The sequence below is a fragment of the Phyllobates terribilis genome, unplaced genomic scaffold (assembly GCF_046119375.1).
Source record: "Phyllobates terribilis strain yellow unplaced genomic scaffold, ASM4611937v1 Scaffold_136__1_contigs__length_4911898, whole genome shotgun sequence".
Lineage (NCBI taxonomy): Eukaryota > Metazoa > Chordata > Amphibia > Anura > Dendrobatidae > Phyllobates > Phyllobates terribilis.
In genome coordinates this window covers 973,360-993,132 of record NW_027362896.1, presented here as the reverse complement: position 1 = coordinate 993,132, position 19,773 = coordinate 973,360, and the positions used below count along the sequence as shown (strand labels likewise).

At 43.3% G+C, this 19,773-nt stretch overlaps 1 protein-coding gene across 1 annotated transcript in view; it reads left to right on the top strand.

Annotated features, from left to right (window-relative positions):
* LOC141204940 (uncharacterized) overlaps positions 1-19,773 on the top strand; it is a 231,570-nt gene that overhangs the window by 142,719 nt on the left and 69,078 nt on the right. The window contains 5 exon segments of the mRNA XM_073663980.1: positions 9,715-9,843; positions 12,855-13,028; positions 13,112-13,235; positions 13,319-13,416; positions 13,615-13,705. Coding sequence (XP_073520081.1) covers positions 9,715-9,843; positions 12,855-13,028; positions 13,112-13,235; positions 13,319-13,416; positions 13,615-13,705 — 616 coding nt within the window.

The following is a 19,773-nucleotide window of genomic DNA, read 5'->3' as shown; positions in this document are numbered from 1 at the left end:
TTGTGCCTATCATTGTCACCCCCTACACACTCCATCTCCCTACTGTATAATCTCCTCATTGCCCAGGTAGCTGACAATAGGCCAGGATTCTGCGGTGCATGGGAAAGGGAACTGGGGAAGTCCTTCTCTGACTCACAATGGGATAAATGTTTCTTCCTAACACATAAAACCTCAATAGGGTCCAAAGCTCAGGAAACCTCCTTCAAAATTATCTCTAGATGGTACCGGGTACCAGCAGTCCTTCATAGATGGTACCCAGTGGTCTCAGAGAGATGTTGGAGATGTGGGGAGGGGGAAGGGACAATGTCACACATATGGTGGGCATGCCCTATAATAAATGCATTTTGGGCAAAGGTGGTTCCCATGATTGAGAAAATAACTGGTTTGACTATCCCTAATACGCCAGAAGCCCTCCTTTTATCAATGTTACCAATAAGTAAACGTTATAAAAGGTCATCAATAGGCTACCTAATACAGGCGGCTAAGAATGTCATTCCATGACACTGGAAAAGCAGAGACCCACCCACTGTGGAGGAATGGTTTGCGGAGATCTCCCTCCTTAATAGGATGGAGCATCTGATTGCCATCTCACCGGCTGATGTTGATAGACACTGTGTGACTTGGAGGGATTGGATGGATTTCCAAAACTCTGACGCCTACCATCTAGCCCCCAACTAAAGTTATCCGGGATGTCGTCACAACAAAGATCATAATCACACTCTATTGATTAGTGGTCTGCCGTGGTCCGCTCCCTCTCTCTCTATCTTTCATATGGAAAAATACATGCTTGATCTGGATATTGATGGAAAACCCTCCCTGTACCCCCCCAATGTACTGTAGTTATGCATAGATTTATAGTTACGTTACCCCTTTTACTATGTATATTGTATTTTCTTGTACTTTTTCAACACAAAAAATAAAAAAACTTGAATTTGAAAAAACAACAATTCAGGAATTGTTTTGGTTTTTTTTTATGCCGTTCCGCACGTGGTAAATTTAATAAGGCAGCTTTATTCTTCATGTCAATATGTTTACAGCGGTACCACATTTATATAATATTGTTATTTTTTTATGCTTTGGTGCTTTTACACAATAAAAACTATTTTATAGAAAAAATAATTGTTTTTGCATCGCTTTATTCTGAGAGCTATAACTTTTTCATTTTTGGGCCGTTGGAGCTGTATGGCGGCTTGCTTTTTCGCAGGACAATATGACGTTTTCAGCGGTACCATTTTTATTTACATTCGTCATTTTGATTGCATTTTATCCCATTTTTTGTTTTTTGTTTGGCGGTATGATGATAAAGCATAGTTTTTTGCTTCGTTTTTTATTTCTTTTTTTTACCGTGTTCACTAAAGGGATTAACTAGTGGGACAGTTTTATAGGTCAGGTCATTCCGTATGAGACGATACCAAATATATGTACTTTTATTGTTTTTTTTTTTTTTCATAAGATTATTTATTTATTGGTACAATATATTTTTATTTTTTTGGGATTCTTTTTTTTCATTTTTTTCATTTTATATTTTTACAATTTTTATTTTTATTTTTTTTTTCCACTTTCTGCCATTTTTCTTACTTTTACACATTGTCCCACTATGTGACTTTCACTTTTTACATTCTGATCAGCTGTATAGCATAGAGAACAGCAGCTCCCTGTGCTATACAGGCTGTCAGAGCTGCACCGGCAAAAGTTACTTTGGTCACGCACTGCGCATGACCAAAGTAACTTCTTGACTTCTGGTGACCCGGATGTTGTCATTACGACTTCGGGTCACCATGATAACATCCGGGACCGGACTCAGACACCGCGGGACGCCGGAGAGGATGTAAGTATCGGTGTTTACCACCCCCCTTGATTTTGATCGCAGCATTTCGGGGGTTAATGTGCAGGGAGCAGTCCCGCACTGCTAACTGCACAAAACACCGTGTGTCAGCTGTGACAATCAGCTGACGCCCCCGGTGGCGATCGTGGGCGAAATCGCCGAGGCGTACTAATGTGTATCAGGCTCTTAAGTCCCAGGGTGAGGGACTTAAATGGAGTATAATATTTGGCAGCTTCCAAAACATTTCACGATTATTATCGCAGTAATATCTGATCACCTCTGCTGACCAAGTTTCTCTGCAGTAGCGGTATAGCGATGCTATTGGTCAGCGACCAATTCTGGATATATTTTGAACGCACAACTGGCACACTTAAAATGGAGTATAATATTTGGCAGCTTCCAAAAAATTTCACGATTATTACCGCAGTAATATTTGATCACCTCCAATGATGGACAAGTTTCTCTGCTTCCACAATACAGCAATGCTATTCAAATCAACCAAATCTGGCTGTATGCTGCTAACAAGCAAATGGAGCAGTAAAAACGGTGTATTATATTGTTTTTCACAAAAATTATCAGGAATAAGAGCAAAAGGAATATTATTAGCCCTGATATCTAGGGCTATTGATAGGAGTTCCTGCAGCAGAAAGAACATGCAATGAACCCTATTCTGTACTTTACAAACTCTGCCTAACTACTGCTAACCACATCAGGATGAGCCCTTACAAGGATTGTTGGAGTAGATGAAATAAATAATAGTGCTGTGGAATTCCTGCCTAAAATAAGCGCCACTTCTCTCCCTCACACAGCAGCACCTCTCCCTACTCTGCCTGTTTGATGGGGTAGACTGTGACGATTATAGGGTCCCAGGTCTTGTACTGACCCGATGATGCTATGCAGCCAGCCAATCACTGTAATGTCACAACCAATATGGCTACGGCATTACTGTGACTTTCAGGCAATCCATGCATGTTAATTGGCTGCCTAAAAAGTACCAAACATGCAGGGTGGAAACTCGAGCTCCCGCCCGAACATTCAAAAAATACTTGCCGAGTAACGAGCATTCCGAGCACTGTGATGCTCGGGCAAGTAATGAGTAGTGACGAGCAAGCCCGCTGATCACCCTTGGGAATAAATGACTGCAATCAATCGCTTCCTATAACCATCAATAAGCTTCTTACACCTCTCAACTGGAATTTTGGACCACTCTTCTTTTGCAAACTGCACCAGGTTTCTCATATTTGAAGAGTGCTTCAATTTTAAGATCTCTCCATAGGTATTCAATGGAATTGAGATCTGGACTTATTGCAGAACTCTCTAGTGCTTTGTTTCCATCCATTTCTGGGTGTTTCTTGAAGTTTGTTTGGAGTCATTGTCCTGTTGGGAGACCCGGGACCTAGGACACAAACCCAGCTTATGACACTGGGCACTATATTGCGACCCAAAATCCATTGGTAATCTTTAGATTTCATGATGCGTTGCACAGTCAAAGCACCCAGTGTCAGAGGTAGCCAAACAACCCCAAAAAATCTTTGAACCTCCACCATATTTGACTGTAGGTACTGTGTTCTTTTCTTTGTAGACCTCATTCATTCTTTGGTAGACAGTAGAATGATGTGCTTTACGAAAAACGTCTATCTTGGTCTCATCTATCCACAATACACTTTATACAAAGGATTTTGGCTTAAGTACATTTTGGCAATCCTCCTGCGTTTAATTTAATTGAAATATCGACGGATAGTACACAATGACACTGATAAACCCTGAGCCTGCAGGATAGCTTGAATTTCTTTGGAATTTGATTGGGGCTGCTTATCTACCATCTGGACTATTCTGCATTGCAACCTTTCATCAATTTTTCTCTGCCGTCCATATCCAGGTAGATTAGCTACATTGTCATGGGTTGTAAACTACTTAATTATGTTGCGCACTGTGGACAAAGGAACATCAAGATATCTGGACTTGTAACCTTGAGATTGTTGATATTGCTCAACAATTTTGGTTCTCAAGTTCTCAGACAGTTCTCTTCTCCTCCTTCTGTTCTCCATGCTTAGTGTAGCACACATACACACAGTGCAAAGATTGAGTCAACTTCTCCCCTTGTTATCTGGTTTCAGGTGTGATTTTCATATTGCCCACACCTGTTACTTGCCACAGGTGAGTATGAACGAGCATCACATGCTTGAAACAAAGTTGTTTACCCACAATTTTGGAAAAGGACCAAAAATTTTGTTTCACCTATTTTTGGGGTTTTGTGTGAAATTTTGTCCAATTTGCCTTTTTTCTGTATTTTTTGTGTTGTTCCAATACACACAAAGGAAATTAACATGTGTATAACAAAACGTGTGTAATTGCAATCATTTTCTGGGAGAAATACTTCATTTTCTGGAATAATTTCAAGGGTTCCAACACTTTCGGCCATGAGTGTATATATACCCCAGTACGGTCACTGCCAACTCCACATTAACAAAAGGATCTACTAACTGCTACCACCAATCGTTTATACAAGCCAATTGGACACCTGTTATAGGTAGTGAATGGCTTCAGGGCTGAGGTTTACAGAGTAAGAGGAATGGAGCTATTAAATTTTAGATATTTAATCCAGAAAGGTAGGCGGTGTTTATAAAAAATATACAAAGATGATACAAAATGGAAGTAAAACAATACAGTATATACAATTACATGCAAAAGAGAAGTACTAAACCTGATGTTGCAAGAATGGCTCTTATCTTTATGGAGAGAAGCACTCCGATTAGGAAAATGGAACACCCTCACAGCGAATTACGTCTTCGAGAAATGAACAATGACAGGACCCAAACTCTGGTTTTGACTAGATCAAAGTTATACCCACATACCTCCCCTTGATGGGCTCATATGGGGGCTGGTTGTGGGATTTGCTAGGTTTTTTCAAACTTTATGAGATCCCCAACTTTCAGGATATGTTCATATGTTCGCCCCCGGAGGTCCCAGGCGATAGATATTGTCGTCATGTTTCCTATTGCGATTTTATCTTTCTATAGAGATGAAACATGGCATGGATAGCACCATTCATTGGACCAATATTAATTTGGAGGGGCTATAATGGCCGTACTGTGATATGAGTGAATGGATTATGTTCGTTCCTTCGCTACAAAGCTGAAATCTTTTTCCCATAAATATCGGATTGATCCAAACCCCAATATTCTTCACGGACTACTGGCTCCAAAGTGTCTCAGACAAGCCGATTTAACAAAGGATGCTTTTGCCTCAGAAGTGTACTTTTCCACCGCTGTGTAAATGAATCTCAATCTTGATGACTGGCTCCCAGAGCAGATCTATGCTGTAATTACCTGGTCACTGCACGACGTCCCTACTTCAATGGATGTTATAGTGCCAGCTCTCTCTCACTTCCCCAGTTATAATTAGTTTTTTTATGTCCCCAGTTATAATTAATCCCATATGTTCAATGTGAGGGTGATATGTCCCCTCTTTGGAGATGTCTTTATGGATTCTTAATTTTTCTCTACAACAGAGCCAGCAAAAAAGATACAGGAAAGGAACGGTCAGAGAGGTAGGAGGAGAAACAGGAGAGAACAATGTTCTTGAGGCCAATAGAGCATAGTGAGGAGGAGTTGATGATTCACAGTGTAAAATGAAGCAGAGAGATTGTTATGACTGAACCCTAACCCTCATACCAGGATGAACAAACTAGGGGTGATGTTAAACCTGCAAACCACAGGTTCACACACAGACTAGGCAAATCCCTAACCTGACCCTGATTTGTGCTTGCCTGACCATAGAGATTAGCACCCTAAAATTGTGCAATGGCACCCCCACACTCAACGTCAGCTGACCCTGAGTGTCCTTAACTGCACCCTCAACTTTACACAGAGTGTAACCCAAAACAACAGAATGAAGTGCACACAGACAGAGGGTGAAACAAGGGGCTAAGGATGTGTTCACACAGTCACACAGGAAACACGAAATAAGAAGGATCACATGCAAACGGAAAATGTGGAAAATCTCCCAGATCTCAAATGATAAAGAAAGGAAAGGGTACTGGGGAGGAAGACACACAAACAAACTTTAGGAAAAGCAACAGAGATTAACTAGGTAAGATAATTACTAGCTGAGGAGCTGGATGTCCAAACACTATCTGTCTAGAAATATAATTTGGAAGTGAGAAACACCTGAATAGAAGCAAAAAAAAGAAAGGAAAGAAAAGACAAAAGAACCATCAGTATTTGGTCAGAAACCAAACTGGTTGAGGTTCAGCAGAAAGGGAACCCGACCATGCAGTAAGAGGCCACCTAATTGAGTCCTGAAACCGAGGCATGACAGTACCCTGCCTTCTAAGAGGGGCAGCTGGACCATCAGGAACCCCCACCATCTGATGTCGCTGATGAAATGCTCTCACCAGACGATCCACATGAAGATCTTCTGAATTAACCCAGGAGTTATCTTCAGGACCCTAACCCTTCCACTTGACGAGATACCGTAAATGGCACCTGACCCACCTGGAACCCAGAACTTGCTCCAGCTCATACTCCCCATCCCCCTCAAATTCCACCTTAATTATGTCTTGAGGATCAGATGTCCCCTCAAACCATTTTAAAAGGAAAGAATGAAAGGAGTTAATGATCTTCCAAGCCAGAGGGAGTTGAAGTTTAACAGTCGCAGAATTCAAAGCTCCAATAATCTTATAGGGACCTACACATTTTGGAGCAAATCATCTTTAAGACGTAGATTTTTTTTGTGGACAACAACACAAACTCCCCCACCCTGAAAATAGAGGCCATCCTACGTCTGGGGTTGGCACCTTTTTTGGCCCAGTCACTGGTTACCGAAAGACCCCCTTCTATTTCCTTCCTGGCTTTAATTAATTGGGAAATAAGTCTCTCCTCCTCTGGGTTAGGCAGATCAGTGACAAAGTCCATGGACAAGTGAGTACAAGGTCGTGATGGAACCTCGTTAGGCGAGAAAAAACTCGCTGGAACCTGACGAGGGGTATTACCCCTGCCACAGGTTCTGCAATTACGAACATCACTACGAGACAAAACATCAGGCTTAATATACTAAGATCTGGGGTGACACGTTACAGAAGCAAAAGATCTCGAAACACATCTAGAAAAGCAGGGGTCACCTCATGGATTAACCTCTTGAGTCTCCCAATTGATAGCTGGATTGTGCTTTAATAACCATGGCAGGTCTAGCACTAATTTGGCAGGTAGAGAAGGTAGAATCATAAATGAAATGGATTCAGTGTGAAGCCCTCCTACATTTATAGATACCTTCTCAACCTTGATAGGCTAAATGGGTCTCCACATGGAGAATTATAGCACCACATATGAACATATAAATCAGTACAAACCATATGCAAACATACAAGTCCAATAACAACACAGAATTATTGCATAATACATTCCCATAATGGGATTCTAGTAAATGCAGACTGTATGATTACTACATACATATGTACAGTACAGACCAAAAGTTTGGACACACCTTCTCATTTAAAGATTTTTCTGTATTTTCATGACTGTGAAAATTGTACATTCACACTGAAGGCATCAAAACTATGAATTAACACATGTGGAATTATATACTTAACAAAAAGGTGTGAAACAACTGAAAATATGTCTTATAATCTAGGTTCTTCAAAGTAGCCACCTTTTGCTTTGATGACTGCTTTGCACACTCTTGGCATTCTCTTGATGAGCTTCAAGAGGTAGTCACCGGAAATTGGTTTTCACTTCACAGGTGTGCCCTGTCAGGTTTAATAAGTGGGATTTCTTGCCTTATAAATGGGGTTGGGACCATCAGTTGTGTTGTGCAGAAGTCAGGTGGATACACAGCTGATAGTCCTACTGAATAGACTGTTAGAATTTGTATTATGGCAAGAAAAAAGCAGCTAAGTAAAGAAAAACTAGTGGCCATCATTACTTTAAGAAATGAAGGTCAGTCAGTCCGAAAAATTGGGCAAACTTTGAAAGTGTCCCCAAGTGCAGTTGCAAAAACCATCAAGTGCTACAAAGAAACAGTCTCACATGAGGACCGCCCCAAGAAAGGAAGACCAAGAGTCACCTCTGCTTCTGAGGATAAGTTTATCCGAGTCACCAGCCTCAGAAATCGCAGGTTAACAGCAGCTCAGATTAGAGACCAGGTCAATGCTACACAGAGTTCTAGCAGCAGACACATCTCTTCAACAACTGTTAAGAGGAGACTTTGTGCAGCAGGCCTTCATGGTAAAATAGCTGCTAGGAAACCACTGCTAAGGACAGGCAACAAGCAGAAGAGACTTGTTTGGGCTAAAGAACACAAGAAATGGACTTTAGACCAGTGGAAATCTGTGCTTTGGTCTGATGAGTCCAAATTTGAGATCTTTGGTTCCAACCACAGTGTCTTTGTGTGATGCAAAAAACGTGAACGGATGGACTCTACATGCCTGGTTCCCACCGTGAAGCATGGAGGAGGAGGTGTGATGGTGTGGGGGTGCTTTGCTGGTGACACTGTTGGGGATTTATTCAAAATTGAAGGCATACTGAACCAGCATGGCTACCACAGCATCTTGCAGCGGCATGCTATTCCATCCGGTTTGCGTTTAGCTGGACCATCATTTATTTTTCAACAGGACAATGACCCCAAACACACCTCCAGGCTGTGTAAGGGCTATTTGACCAAGAAGGAGAGTGATGGGGTGCTACGCCAGATGACCTGGCCTCCACAGTCACCAGACCTGAACCCAATCGAGTTGGTTTGGGGTGAGCTGGACCGCAGAGTGAAGGCAAAAGGGCCAACAAGTGCTAAGCATCTCTGGGAACTCCTTCAAGATTGTTGGAAGACCATTTCCGGTGACTACCTCCTGAAGTTCATCAAGAGAATGCCAAGATTGTGGAAAGCAGTCATCAAAGCAAAAGGTGGCTACTTTGAAGAACCTAGAATATAAGACCTATTTTCAGTTGTTTCACACTTTTTTGTTAAGTATATAATTCCACATGTGGTAATTCATAGTTTTGATGCCTTCAGTGTGAATGTACAATTTTCATAGTCATGAAAATGCAGAAAAATCTTTAAATGAGAAGGTGTGTCCAAACTTTTGGTCTGTACTGTATATTAATATAAAGTGCCTAGTGCATATACATAAACTTCAGGAAAGTACCGTATACACACTGTATATCTCCGTGAATAGCTACCTGTGATTTCACTTACTGCCCACTAGATGGCCCTATAACACTATAGCAATTTTATCTCAAGTATCTGATGGTTTACTCTTACCTACTCTTGGAAACTTGGAAATTAGTGATTTGTGACTATGACTGGATTAGGTATCACTCTGATCTGAATTTTGTTCTCACCCTTCTTTTAAAACATTCGTATACTTTGTCATTGTTTTAATATTATTTAATAAAGATTGTTTCATTTTACTTCTTTGGGTCTATGCACTTCCTTTCCTTTTGGGCTGGTATGTATTTTGGAAGTACCCGTTGATATATACTGTATGGTCAACTATAGACATGAACTGATCTGAGAGATAGCTGTTTAGACTGGAGTGGACCAAGCGTTCCAGGGGTTTAGAAATAAAGGGAAGCTTAGAGACCGGTCTGTAGATAGCAGCGCACTTCTGGTCCAGGGATGTTTTTTTTTAAGTAAAGATGTTATATCAGCGTGTTTGAATAAAGAGAGAAAGAAACCGGAAGAAAGAGACAGGTTTAATATTATAGTTAGGCAGGTGATGACAGCTTGGGAAAGAGACTGGAGGAGATGTGAGGAAATAGGGTCATAAGGCAAGAAGACGCAAGGAGCCTGGTCACTTCTTCTGTGACAGGCTTGAGGTGCGAGAGGAAAGGGGATCTAGGCTCTGATAGGATAATGTAAAGCTGTCTTGACGGATGTGGTTGATTTTTTTGTAGGAAATAAATGGCCAGATCATCAACGCTGAGGTTGGCAACTGGGGCCTGTACTTTAGGGCTCAGGAGGGAGTGGAAGGTTTCAAAGAGTCATCTTGGATTGTTGGCTACTCTAGTGTTGTGATGAGAGGGGTAAGGTAGACTTGTTTGCCCAGATGGAGAGCAGAGGTATACATTTTGAGCGTGAACTTATAGTGGATGAAGTCTTCTGCTGAAAGGGATTTTCTTCATAAACTCTCGGCACACCTTGAGCAGCACTGGAGAAAACGTGTTTGCAGGGTGTGCCAGGGATGCTGCCTATGTCATGTCTTTCTGCGTGTAGCCGGTGCTGCTTCATCCAGGGCTCTCTGCAATATATTATTATAATGTGACAATGCTGAGTCTGGACAGGAGAGGGAAGATATGGGAGCTAAAGATGACTATAGATTCTTCATAAGCTGCTGGGTATTGATGGCACGTAGATTTCTATATGTGTGATAAGTGGGGGTGTCTTGGGTATGGAGAAAGTTCTAGATAGAGAAGGAAAGAAGGTTGTGGTCCGAGAACAGGAGAGGAGAGTTAGTAAAGTCATCCAGCGAGCAGAGACGGGAGAAGACCAGGACCAGAGTATTCCCGTCTTCATGCGTAGGAGAGTTAGTAAGCTGTGAAGGGCCAAATGAGGAGGTTAGAGAAAGAAGATGAGAAGCAGATGGGGAGAGTGGCTTGTCAATGGGGATATTAAAGTCTCTCATGATGAGTGTGGGGATGTCAAAGGATAGAAAGTGAGAAAGCCAGGATAGTAACAAAAATAAATTCACAATGTGGGATTGCCGCGTCTGTCTTTCCTTTGTAACCAACACCTAGAGTGGTTGTAACCCAGATCAGCTCTGCTATTGACTTGTATATAGTGAGCTGTTTACCCCTGTAACTAGGGCTTCTATGGAGGTTACAGTGGAAAAGATGAACAATAAAGGGAAAAAAAGTGTCCCTCAGAATATTATGATTTCTTGGATGTCAAATTATGTTGAGCTGTTAATTTACAGGATTATAGTCTGTACAGGAACGATTGGACAAATAAATGAGGGGAAGGGGTCTGCTTACAGTATATGTAAAATCGTCCCTAAAACTCATCCTACATGATAGTACAGGCGAGGACAAAAACATGTAGAGTCCCTGTGTATGGAGATAAGGGGAGTGAAAAAGAAGGAGGACCCAGAGGGAACCCACGGAATTACAGGGAAGGCATACAAACTCCTTGCAGATGTTACCATTGGTGGGATTTAAGTCCAGGACCCCAACGCTGCACAGCAGCAAGGCTAAGCACTGAGTGGCCGATCACAGTACAGGCCTGCAGACACTGTGGCCCCTGATCATGTGACCCCTGACTCCTCCCCTCCTGTGACCTCATCACAGGTCCTGTGCGCACAGAGCAGCCATATATGTGGTGGTGGCTCTGCAGGTGGAGGTATGTGGAGATTCCCCATTATTCACTGGTTCCAACCGTCTAGCAGGACAGTTCTAATTTGGGGGAGCTGTCCCAATCAGTCAGGGGTACGTCCAGACTTTCACTCTGTGTTTGCAAGTCGTCTTCTCTCCTCACCAGCTCTGTTCCACTCTGTTCACACTTACATTCATTTAATCAACTCATTCTTCACTTTTCTACAAATCTGGGCCCCGATGATTCGAACACACAACTTCTTGTACTGGTATGTGGAGCTACATTTCTATGTACCAGTGTATTACTATGTACCTGTTTTCATAGAATCATAGTGTTAGAGTTGGAAGGGACCTCCAAGGTCACCGTGTCCAATGTAGTTTACAGGATTTATTCTAGAGCTAAAATCAAAAGTTTTTTTCATGACACATTGTACTTTGTTAGTGTTAAATTTAGGTTTTTATGTTTTGCTTTTATTTATCTGATTACTGTACTTGTTTTTTATTATGTATACCCCTTTTTCACATGTAAAGCACCAGGGAATAAATGGCGTTATAATAATAAATAATAATAATTTATAAAAATATCGCCCATTTTGACAAAAGTTTCAAAAAATTAACAATTTTCAAACTTTGAATGTTTATACCTTTTAATCCAGGTAGTCATGAAGCACAAAACAGTAAAAAAAAAAATAACAATTATGCACCATTCGTGACACTTTTGGCATGAGACAACATCCGCACACACCTTGCGATATTTTGGAATCAACAGGTGCTTGACCACATGTTGAGCTTGCATGAAGTTTCAAAACAGAGAGAAAGGCGACTCTCTGTGTCCCATAAAACACTTTTTATTGAAGAACCTTTAAAACATGGATGAAGAAGGGTTCAGGCTCAATAATCAGACAACGGCCCTTTTGCATGCGATGGTGCTTTAACAGGTCAACCTGGACGCCATCGTTTGTCTATCGAGCCTGCACCCTTCTGCGTCAATGTTTTTAAGGTTCTTCAATAAAAAGTGTTTTATAGGACAGAGAGTGGCGCCATTCCCTTTTTTTGAAAAAAAAAATTACATTTACCTTAGGCATGCTTCCTACGTCCGTATAAAACAGGTACATGAAACCTGCAACGTTTAGGCTACGTGTGAACCCGACCTTACAGACGTGTTTGGCAAAATGGCCTTTAAAAAAAACTACAACTTGTCTCACACAAAAAAGCAAGACTTCATATAGTGAACATTACGTAAAAATGACAAAGTTCTGGCTGCTACAACTATGAAGGAGTAAACAAAAAATAAATTAAGACCACGGGAGCACATGCTGGGAGGTGCGGTGCGCACATTCAGGCCAGGAAGTGTTTTAGGTTATTGCTCTCAACCAGTAACCCCAACTTGGTAATTTTTTTTCATAATATTTTGCATGATTTCACATCGTCATATCTTCTTTCCATTCAGGTTCCTCATAAAATTCATCTTTTAAGTTGACATCTACTACAAAATTTACCTTGACCAGGTAAAAATGGAAATGAACAGGAACAAGATGGCGGAGAGGATATTCCACCTCACCCTAGAGATCCTATTCCGGCTTACTGGAGAGGTGAGAGATTCTGATGACGTCACATTACATCATTCTTATCTATGGGAATAACAGATGGACAGAACTGGAGAGGTGAGGACTCTGGAAATGTCTGGAGGGAGATTTATTAATGTGTCTCTCCATAACCAGGATTACACAGTAGTGAAGAAGACCTCTAGTGAGCGCTGCCAGGACCCTGTGTCTGAGGGATGGGGAAGACCCCTGAGCCCAATCACAGGGCCTCCACCTCACCCCCTGATACATGAGGACATCAATGCCCAGAAGATCCTAGAACTCACCTACAAGATGATTGAGCTGCTGACTGGAGAGGTGACACTGCTGGGAATGCTGGGACATTATACAGTAACGCTATGGAGGGATCGGGGGGATGACGGTATCATTGTATGTGTCAGGTTCCTATAAGATGTCAGGATGTCGCCGTCTATTTCTCCATGGAGGAGTGGGAGTATTTAGAAGGACACAAAGATCTGTACAAGGACGTCATGATGGAGGTTCCCCAGCCCCTCACATCACCAGGTAATAGACAGGACTAAATACACACGGCCTATAATTATCTGTATGTAAAGAATGAATTCAGTCCCTGTATGTGTTTCCTCCAGATCTATCCAGTAAGAGGACAACACCAGAGAGATGTCCCCGTCCTCTTCTTCCACAGGACTGTAAACAAGAAGACCCCAATGTTCCTCAGGATCATCAGGTAGATGGAGAGAAGGTGTCATGAGATCTCCCCTATGATGTGTAGACGGTTGTGAAGGTCTTGTGCTCAGTCTTGTTTTATCCACCAGTATTATATGTTTTATATTTGTGTAATGAGAACGGTGGAGATGGCAGGATTAGAGCTGATCATAGATGGGACTTCTCCATCTGTCTGTGACTTTTACAATATTTGTTTCAGGGTGAAGATCTGACCCATATTAATACTACAGAGACATATGTGAGGGGTGATGAGCGGTGCAAAGAGGAGATTCCTACATATGACCACCCAGGTGAGTAGAGACCACTAAATGCAGAGAAGTCACAGATCCTGTGGTCATTATATTATGAGTTTGATCACACAAGTAAGTGACGTGCATTTTACTTACAGATAGATTTGATGCGTAATAAAAAAAGCTTTTTTTTTTACACCTTTTTTGATTATCGCGTTTTGGCAGCAAATCTTTAATGCTCAGAGTTTTATTTTCTGCAGAAAGGCGCCATGTCTCCAATTGTAATGTAGTTGTGAGTTGCCAGATTACAGCTGAATGTCAAGAAGAGAGCCGGGTCACACACAGAAGTCAGGCAGGTGGACATCTAAGCTGGAGAAGCCAAGGTCAATATCTAGCAGCAGTACACGTCCCGGAAGAGCAGTCAAGTGAGAAGCCAAACCGTTCTGAGGTCAACAAGAAGTATGTAGGCAGATCAGGAAAGGGTTTATAAGTAGAGATGAGTGAACTTGTTCGGAAAATGTTCGCCAATCTCAAAGTCGACACGAACATGGCAGATTTGGATTCGTGTTCGGACCCCCGAACTTTTTCCTCAAAATCGGCAAAATTCGGCCAAAGTTTGGTAAATGATAGAGTTCCCACTAATGCTTTTGTCTAGGATAGTTGTTCTGTATGATGTGTGGAGATGACATGTTTGATGTGGGGAGAGGAGCGGCAGACTGTTATCCTTTTTTTTTTTTGTTTAACTTAATGTGTGGAGATTCCGGCAGCCAATCAGGGTGCAGAAACCATCCACAACGTCCAGAAAGAAGGGCTTATGTCATTGGCTGCCGAAGCCACATGTCCCTCACCATATAAAAAGCAGACATGTGGCTTGGCCACTATTTTGTCAGTGTAACAGCATAGTGAGGCTCCTGCTGGAAGCTGTCAGATCGTTAGCTAGGCGGTTTATTGTCAGCTAGTTCAGATAGATAGGATCTTGTGTCAAATCAACCTTCCAGCAGATCAATCCTTTGTGCTAGTTGTGCGGTCCCACCAACAGTCCACATTTCAGCAGATCAATCCCTTGTGCTAATTGTGTGGTTCAGCCAGCAGTCCACATTTCAGCTTCTAAATCCTTTGCGCTAATTGTGTGGTCCAGACACTAGTCCACATTTCAGCATATAAATCTTTTGTGCTAATTCTGTGGTCTAGCCACACTATCTCAGCAAATAAATGCTGATTGTTATTTTAGTGACAGGTGACTGACAGGTCTGGATCTAGGGTTGTGAAACAGCTGGTTAAAAGAGGGGAAGGGTACATCCAATATGAGTGGGGAAAGCAAGGTCGTGGTGGAAGGGGGAATAGGCTTGGTGTACGAGGTGTATGTGGGGTAGGTGGTAATGTTACTGAAAGCTCTACTGAACAAACATCGGCTCGTCCTATCCAAAGACAACTGACAATTTGTGTTACTGGACGGACTACTCCACTCCCTTTCTTTGGCAGTCGCACAGCGGTGCGCCTTGTAGACCAGGGCCAGAAAGAGCATGTGCTCCAATAGATGGCAAGCACTGCATCAAGTGTCCTCTTCCTCCACCTTAACATCACACACAGTACAATCCTCCGAGATGGCACCCCAATTATCCTTGTTTCCCCCCACGTCACAACTCTCAAACCGTCCAACTGACTGTGCCACAGATGGGTGAGTCTGCAGAGCTGTTCACACATCCAATTCCATGGGCATCAGAGGTCTGCTCCAAAGATTTACAGACTCTAGAGGAGGAAAGCATCTGCACCGATGCCAAAAAATGTTTCAGTTGGATCCGGGGCCGAATGAAGTAGGGTCCAAGCAGAATCCAGGCCCTTGTCACCAGACGTTAACCCCTGGGGGTGAAGGTGATCATGATGAGACTCAGATTCCTGAGGCGCACACGGACTGTACTGTGCTGTCAGGGCAGGAAGAGGAGGAGGGTGACTCTCGGGGCGAGGAGTGGGAGAATAGAAAGGATAATTATGAGGTTCTAGATCCCAATTGGTGTAAACCCAGAGGCACACAGCTGAGTAGTTCAGCAGAGATGATGGAGGAGGAGGAAGACGAGGAGATTACGTTGCAGCTTCAGGCACAGACACGGAGTTGTGCAATCACGACAAACACTGCATCCTCAGCCACAACTCTGGCTATGGCCAGCAGTGCTCGCTGGTCTGCAGTTTGCAGGGGCGGCAAGGGTTGCCTATCCTGGGCCTTTTTTGAGACTGCAAAGGATGACCAAACTCACGTTATCTGCCAACTTTGTAAAAAATCGATTCAGTAGAGGCATCCAATAATTTGACTACTATATGCATGAACCGGCACATGCGCGATAAATATGCGTTAGAATTTCACTATGCTAAAATGCGGACTAGCGGGCCTCCCCAACCACCGGCCGCCCCATCAACCACATCTGCTGCTTCTTCCTCCTCCATCGCCGTGGCAAGTGTTCTCACATAAGTCTCCGGCTGCAGAACCTCCACTTGTTTATCCGGTACAGTCGGGGTGAGTGAGAGCCCGTCATCTGTTACGGAAGTGGACGTGCCTGCTGTTTTTGACCGATCTCAGACACCAAGCACACCACATCTTTCTCAATTCACCATAACATCTCTGCCTGCACCTCACTCACAGTCCAGCAGTTTGTCGTATTCACCCTGCTCCACCCTCTCATCTCAGCCAGTCCTCGGTCCCGCAGTTGTAGTCACATAAAAGATTGTTTCCTCCTACACATGCCAAAGCTAAGAGCTTGAATTTCACCATCTCCAACATGTTTGCTACGGAAATGCTGCCTTTCCTACTGGTGGATACAGATGGTTTCCTAAAGCTGATGGCCGTTGCAGTCCCCCAGTACCAGTTGCCCAATCACCATTACTACTCTAAGAAAGCTGTGCCTGTGCTACACCAGCATGTTGCAGACAACATCACTGGTTTCTTGAAAAAAATTTATGTCTGCCAGGCTGCATTTGACCACAGATGCCTGGACGAGAAAGCATGGCCAGGGGCGTTACATCTTGCTGACTGGGCACTGGTGACTCTGGTGGCTGTGGGGGCAGAAGGGGAAGGGACTGCTCCACAAGTCTTAGAATTCCCAAGGCTTGCGGGACAAACCTCTGTATGTAACACTTCATCCACTGCTTCTGCCTTCTCCCCCTCCACCAGGGCCCTCAACCTGTGCCTTTATAAGACATGCGTTCCAGGGAAGCCCGTGTGCGATAACGGTGCAAACCTGGTGGCGGCTCTACGTCAGTGCAACCTCACACATGTGCCTCATATGGCTGATGTACTCAACCTGGTGGTACAGCAATTTCTCTGCCACTATCCCGTCCTGGATGCACTGCTGCAGAAAGTATGGTCACTGTGTGCTCAATTCCATCATTGGCACCCTGCGAGTCATCGACTTGCATCGCTACAGATGTCTTTGACCATATGTCAAGGAATATCACACTTTCCTTGAAAAAATCTAAGTCTGACAGGGTGCATTTCACCACTGACACCTGGAAGAGCAACCATGGCCAAGGCCATTACATCTTGATGACTGGGCACTGTGAGACTGTGGGGGCAGGTGGGAAAGGGACTGCTCCACAAGTCTTGGAATCCCCAAGTCTTGCAGGACAAACCTCTGTATCTAACACTGCGTCTCACTCCTCCATCTCCTCTAGGGTCTCCATCTCCTCTAGTGCCTCCACCTGTGCCTTAAACCTATGCCTTAATGAGACACGTGTTCCAACAGTGGACAGAGAATACCCTCAACTCCGTACTGCGCAGCCAGGGCTAACCCCAGTCAGGCAGTGTTTAAATTAATATGCCTTGGAGACCACAGTCACACAGCTCAAGAGTTATGGACAGCTATCCAGGCCCAGTTTGAGCAATCGCTGTCTCCACTGACCTTGGAGCCAGGAAAGGCCGTGTGCGATAACTGTGTGAACCTGGTGGCGGCCCTACGCCGGGGCAACTTCACACATGGGCCGTGCATGGCTCATGTCTTCAACCTGCTGGTAAAGCAATTTCTTCTCCAATATCCCAGCCTAGATGTGCTGCTGCAGAAAGCACGTCAATGTGTTCTCACTTTTGCAGTTCGCACCCCACGGGTCATCGACTTGCATCATTACAGAGGTCTTTTGGCTTACTGGTTAACCGGTTGATATGCAATCTGCCGATATGATGGAATTCAACTCTGCACATGTTGCGACAAGCCCTGGTGAAGTATGTAATTTTGCATAGCCTGGGCCAACGCAGTACAGACCTGCGAATCACGCTTGGGTAGTTGGCACAGATGAAGGACCTCTGCACCCTTCTGCACAGTTAGCGCTGTCATCAGCATCACTATTCTGGTACATTGAATAGTCTGCAGGAGAAGGTGGTGGTCCCAGAGGAAGATGAGGAAGCAGAGGAGGATGCGTAAAGGATAACAATATTTCTAAGTTCCGGACTGTCGTCGCACAGGCTGGTGCCATGGGAGGGTGGATTACAGTGATCGAGGGGTCTCATGATACCAGACAAACTGTTAGTGAAGGTGCAGGAGCCGAGGAACAAATGGAGGAGGACGAGGAGAAAGTGGTGATGGCCACGCAACAATCAGGAGATGAAGAGGATAATGATCCCCCCTCTGTTGTCCGTGGTTGGTGGGAGGGGACAGAGGAAGCAAGCTTGAGTGTTACCCCGCCGCCAACACATCATGGACTTGGACCTCATGGAAGCGCCCGACACATGAGCGCTTTCTTGCTCCACTATCTGCAACATGATGGCCGTATTGTTAGGATTAGAAATAATGCGGAGTACTGGGTTGCTTGTTACGATACTGGCGTAGTACTGTTGGAAACCAGTGGCCAAAGGAGCACCAGCAGGAACAGCAAGTGGTAGTAAAAGTTCTTGGAGATAGCAAGGAGTTTGCAGGATACAATCCAGGGTGAATAGATTAGTCTGGGTAAGAATGTTCAAGAGCTGGAGACTGAAACTCGGCTAATAACTAGACACACTACTCAAGCAATGAGTGAGAGATCCATGTGGCTTTAATCGGCCCAAACAGGAAACAAGATGGATTCCATAGATTCAGAATCTGCCATCTTGGTAAAGGGCAATTGCAGAACACAACAGCAGTCTCTTGTGGTAAGGAGTGAACCCAATATTAAAGTGAACAATAGCGGCCACTAGTGGTCAAACTGTAGAAGGGCAACAGAAATCCTGACATTGCCCCTCCGTTAGATCCACGATACAAGAGTAAATTTTACCAGATGCTTTTTCCTCTAGAAAGGGACGCATGCATGCTGGAGTATCCAAACACACTTGTAGACAATCTTAACTCCTTCGCGACCATGGGATTTTCCGTTTTTGCATTTTTGTTGTTTGCTCCCCTTGTTCCCAGAGCCATAGCGATTTTATTTTTTGGTCAATATGGCCATGTGAGGGCTTATTTTTTGCGGGACGAGTTGTACTTTTAAACACCATTACTAATTTTACCATATCATGTACTGGAAAACGGGAAAAAAATTCCAAGTGCGGTGAAATTGCAAAAAAAGTGCAATTCCACAGATGTTTTTTTAAAAAATTTTTTTACCACGTTCACTGAATGCTAAAACTGACCTGCCATTCATATTCTCCAGGTCATTATGAGTTCGTAGACACCAAACATGTACAGGTTCTTTTTTATTTAAGCGATGAAAAAAAATCCAAAGTTTGCTAAAAAAAAATTTAAAAAAATGGCGCCATTTTCCGAGACCCATAGTGTCTCCATTTTTCGGGATCTGGGGATGGTTGAGGGATATTTTTTGCGCACCGAGCTGACGTTTTTATTAATACCATTTTTGGGTAGATCCGATGTTTTGATCGCTCGTTATTGCATTATATTGCAATGTTGCGGCGACCAAAAAAAGGTAATTCCGGCGTTTAGAATTTTTTTCTCATTACGCCGTTTACGGATCGGATTAATTTTTTTTTCATATTGATAGACCGGGCGATTCTGAACGCGGCGATACCAAATATGTGTATGTAGGGTTTATTTTTTATCATTTTATTTTGAATGGGGCAAAAAAAACTTTTAGATTTTTTAAATTTTTTTAAATATTTTTAAAACCACTTTTTTTTAAACTTTTTGTTTGGTTCTATAGTCTCCATAGGAGACTAGAAG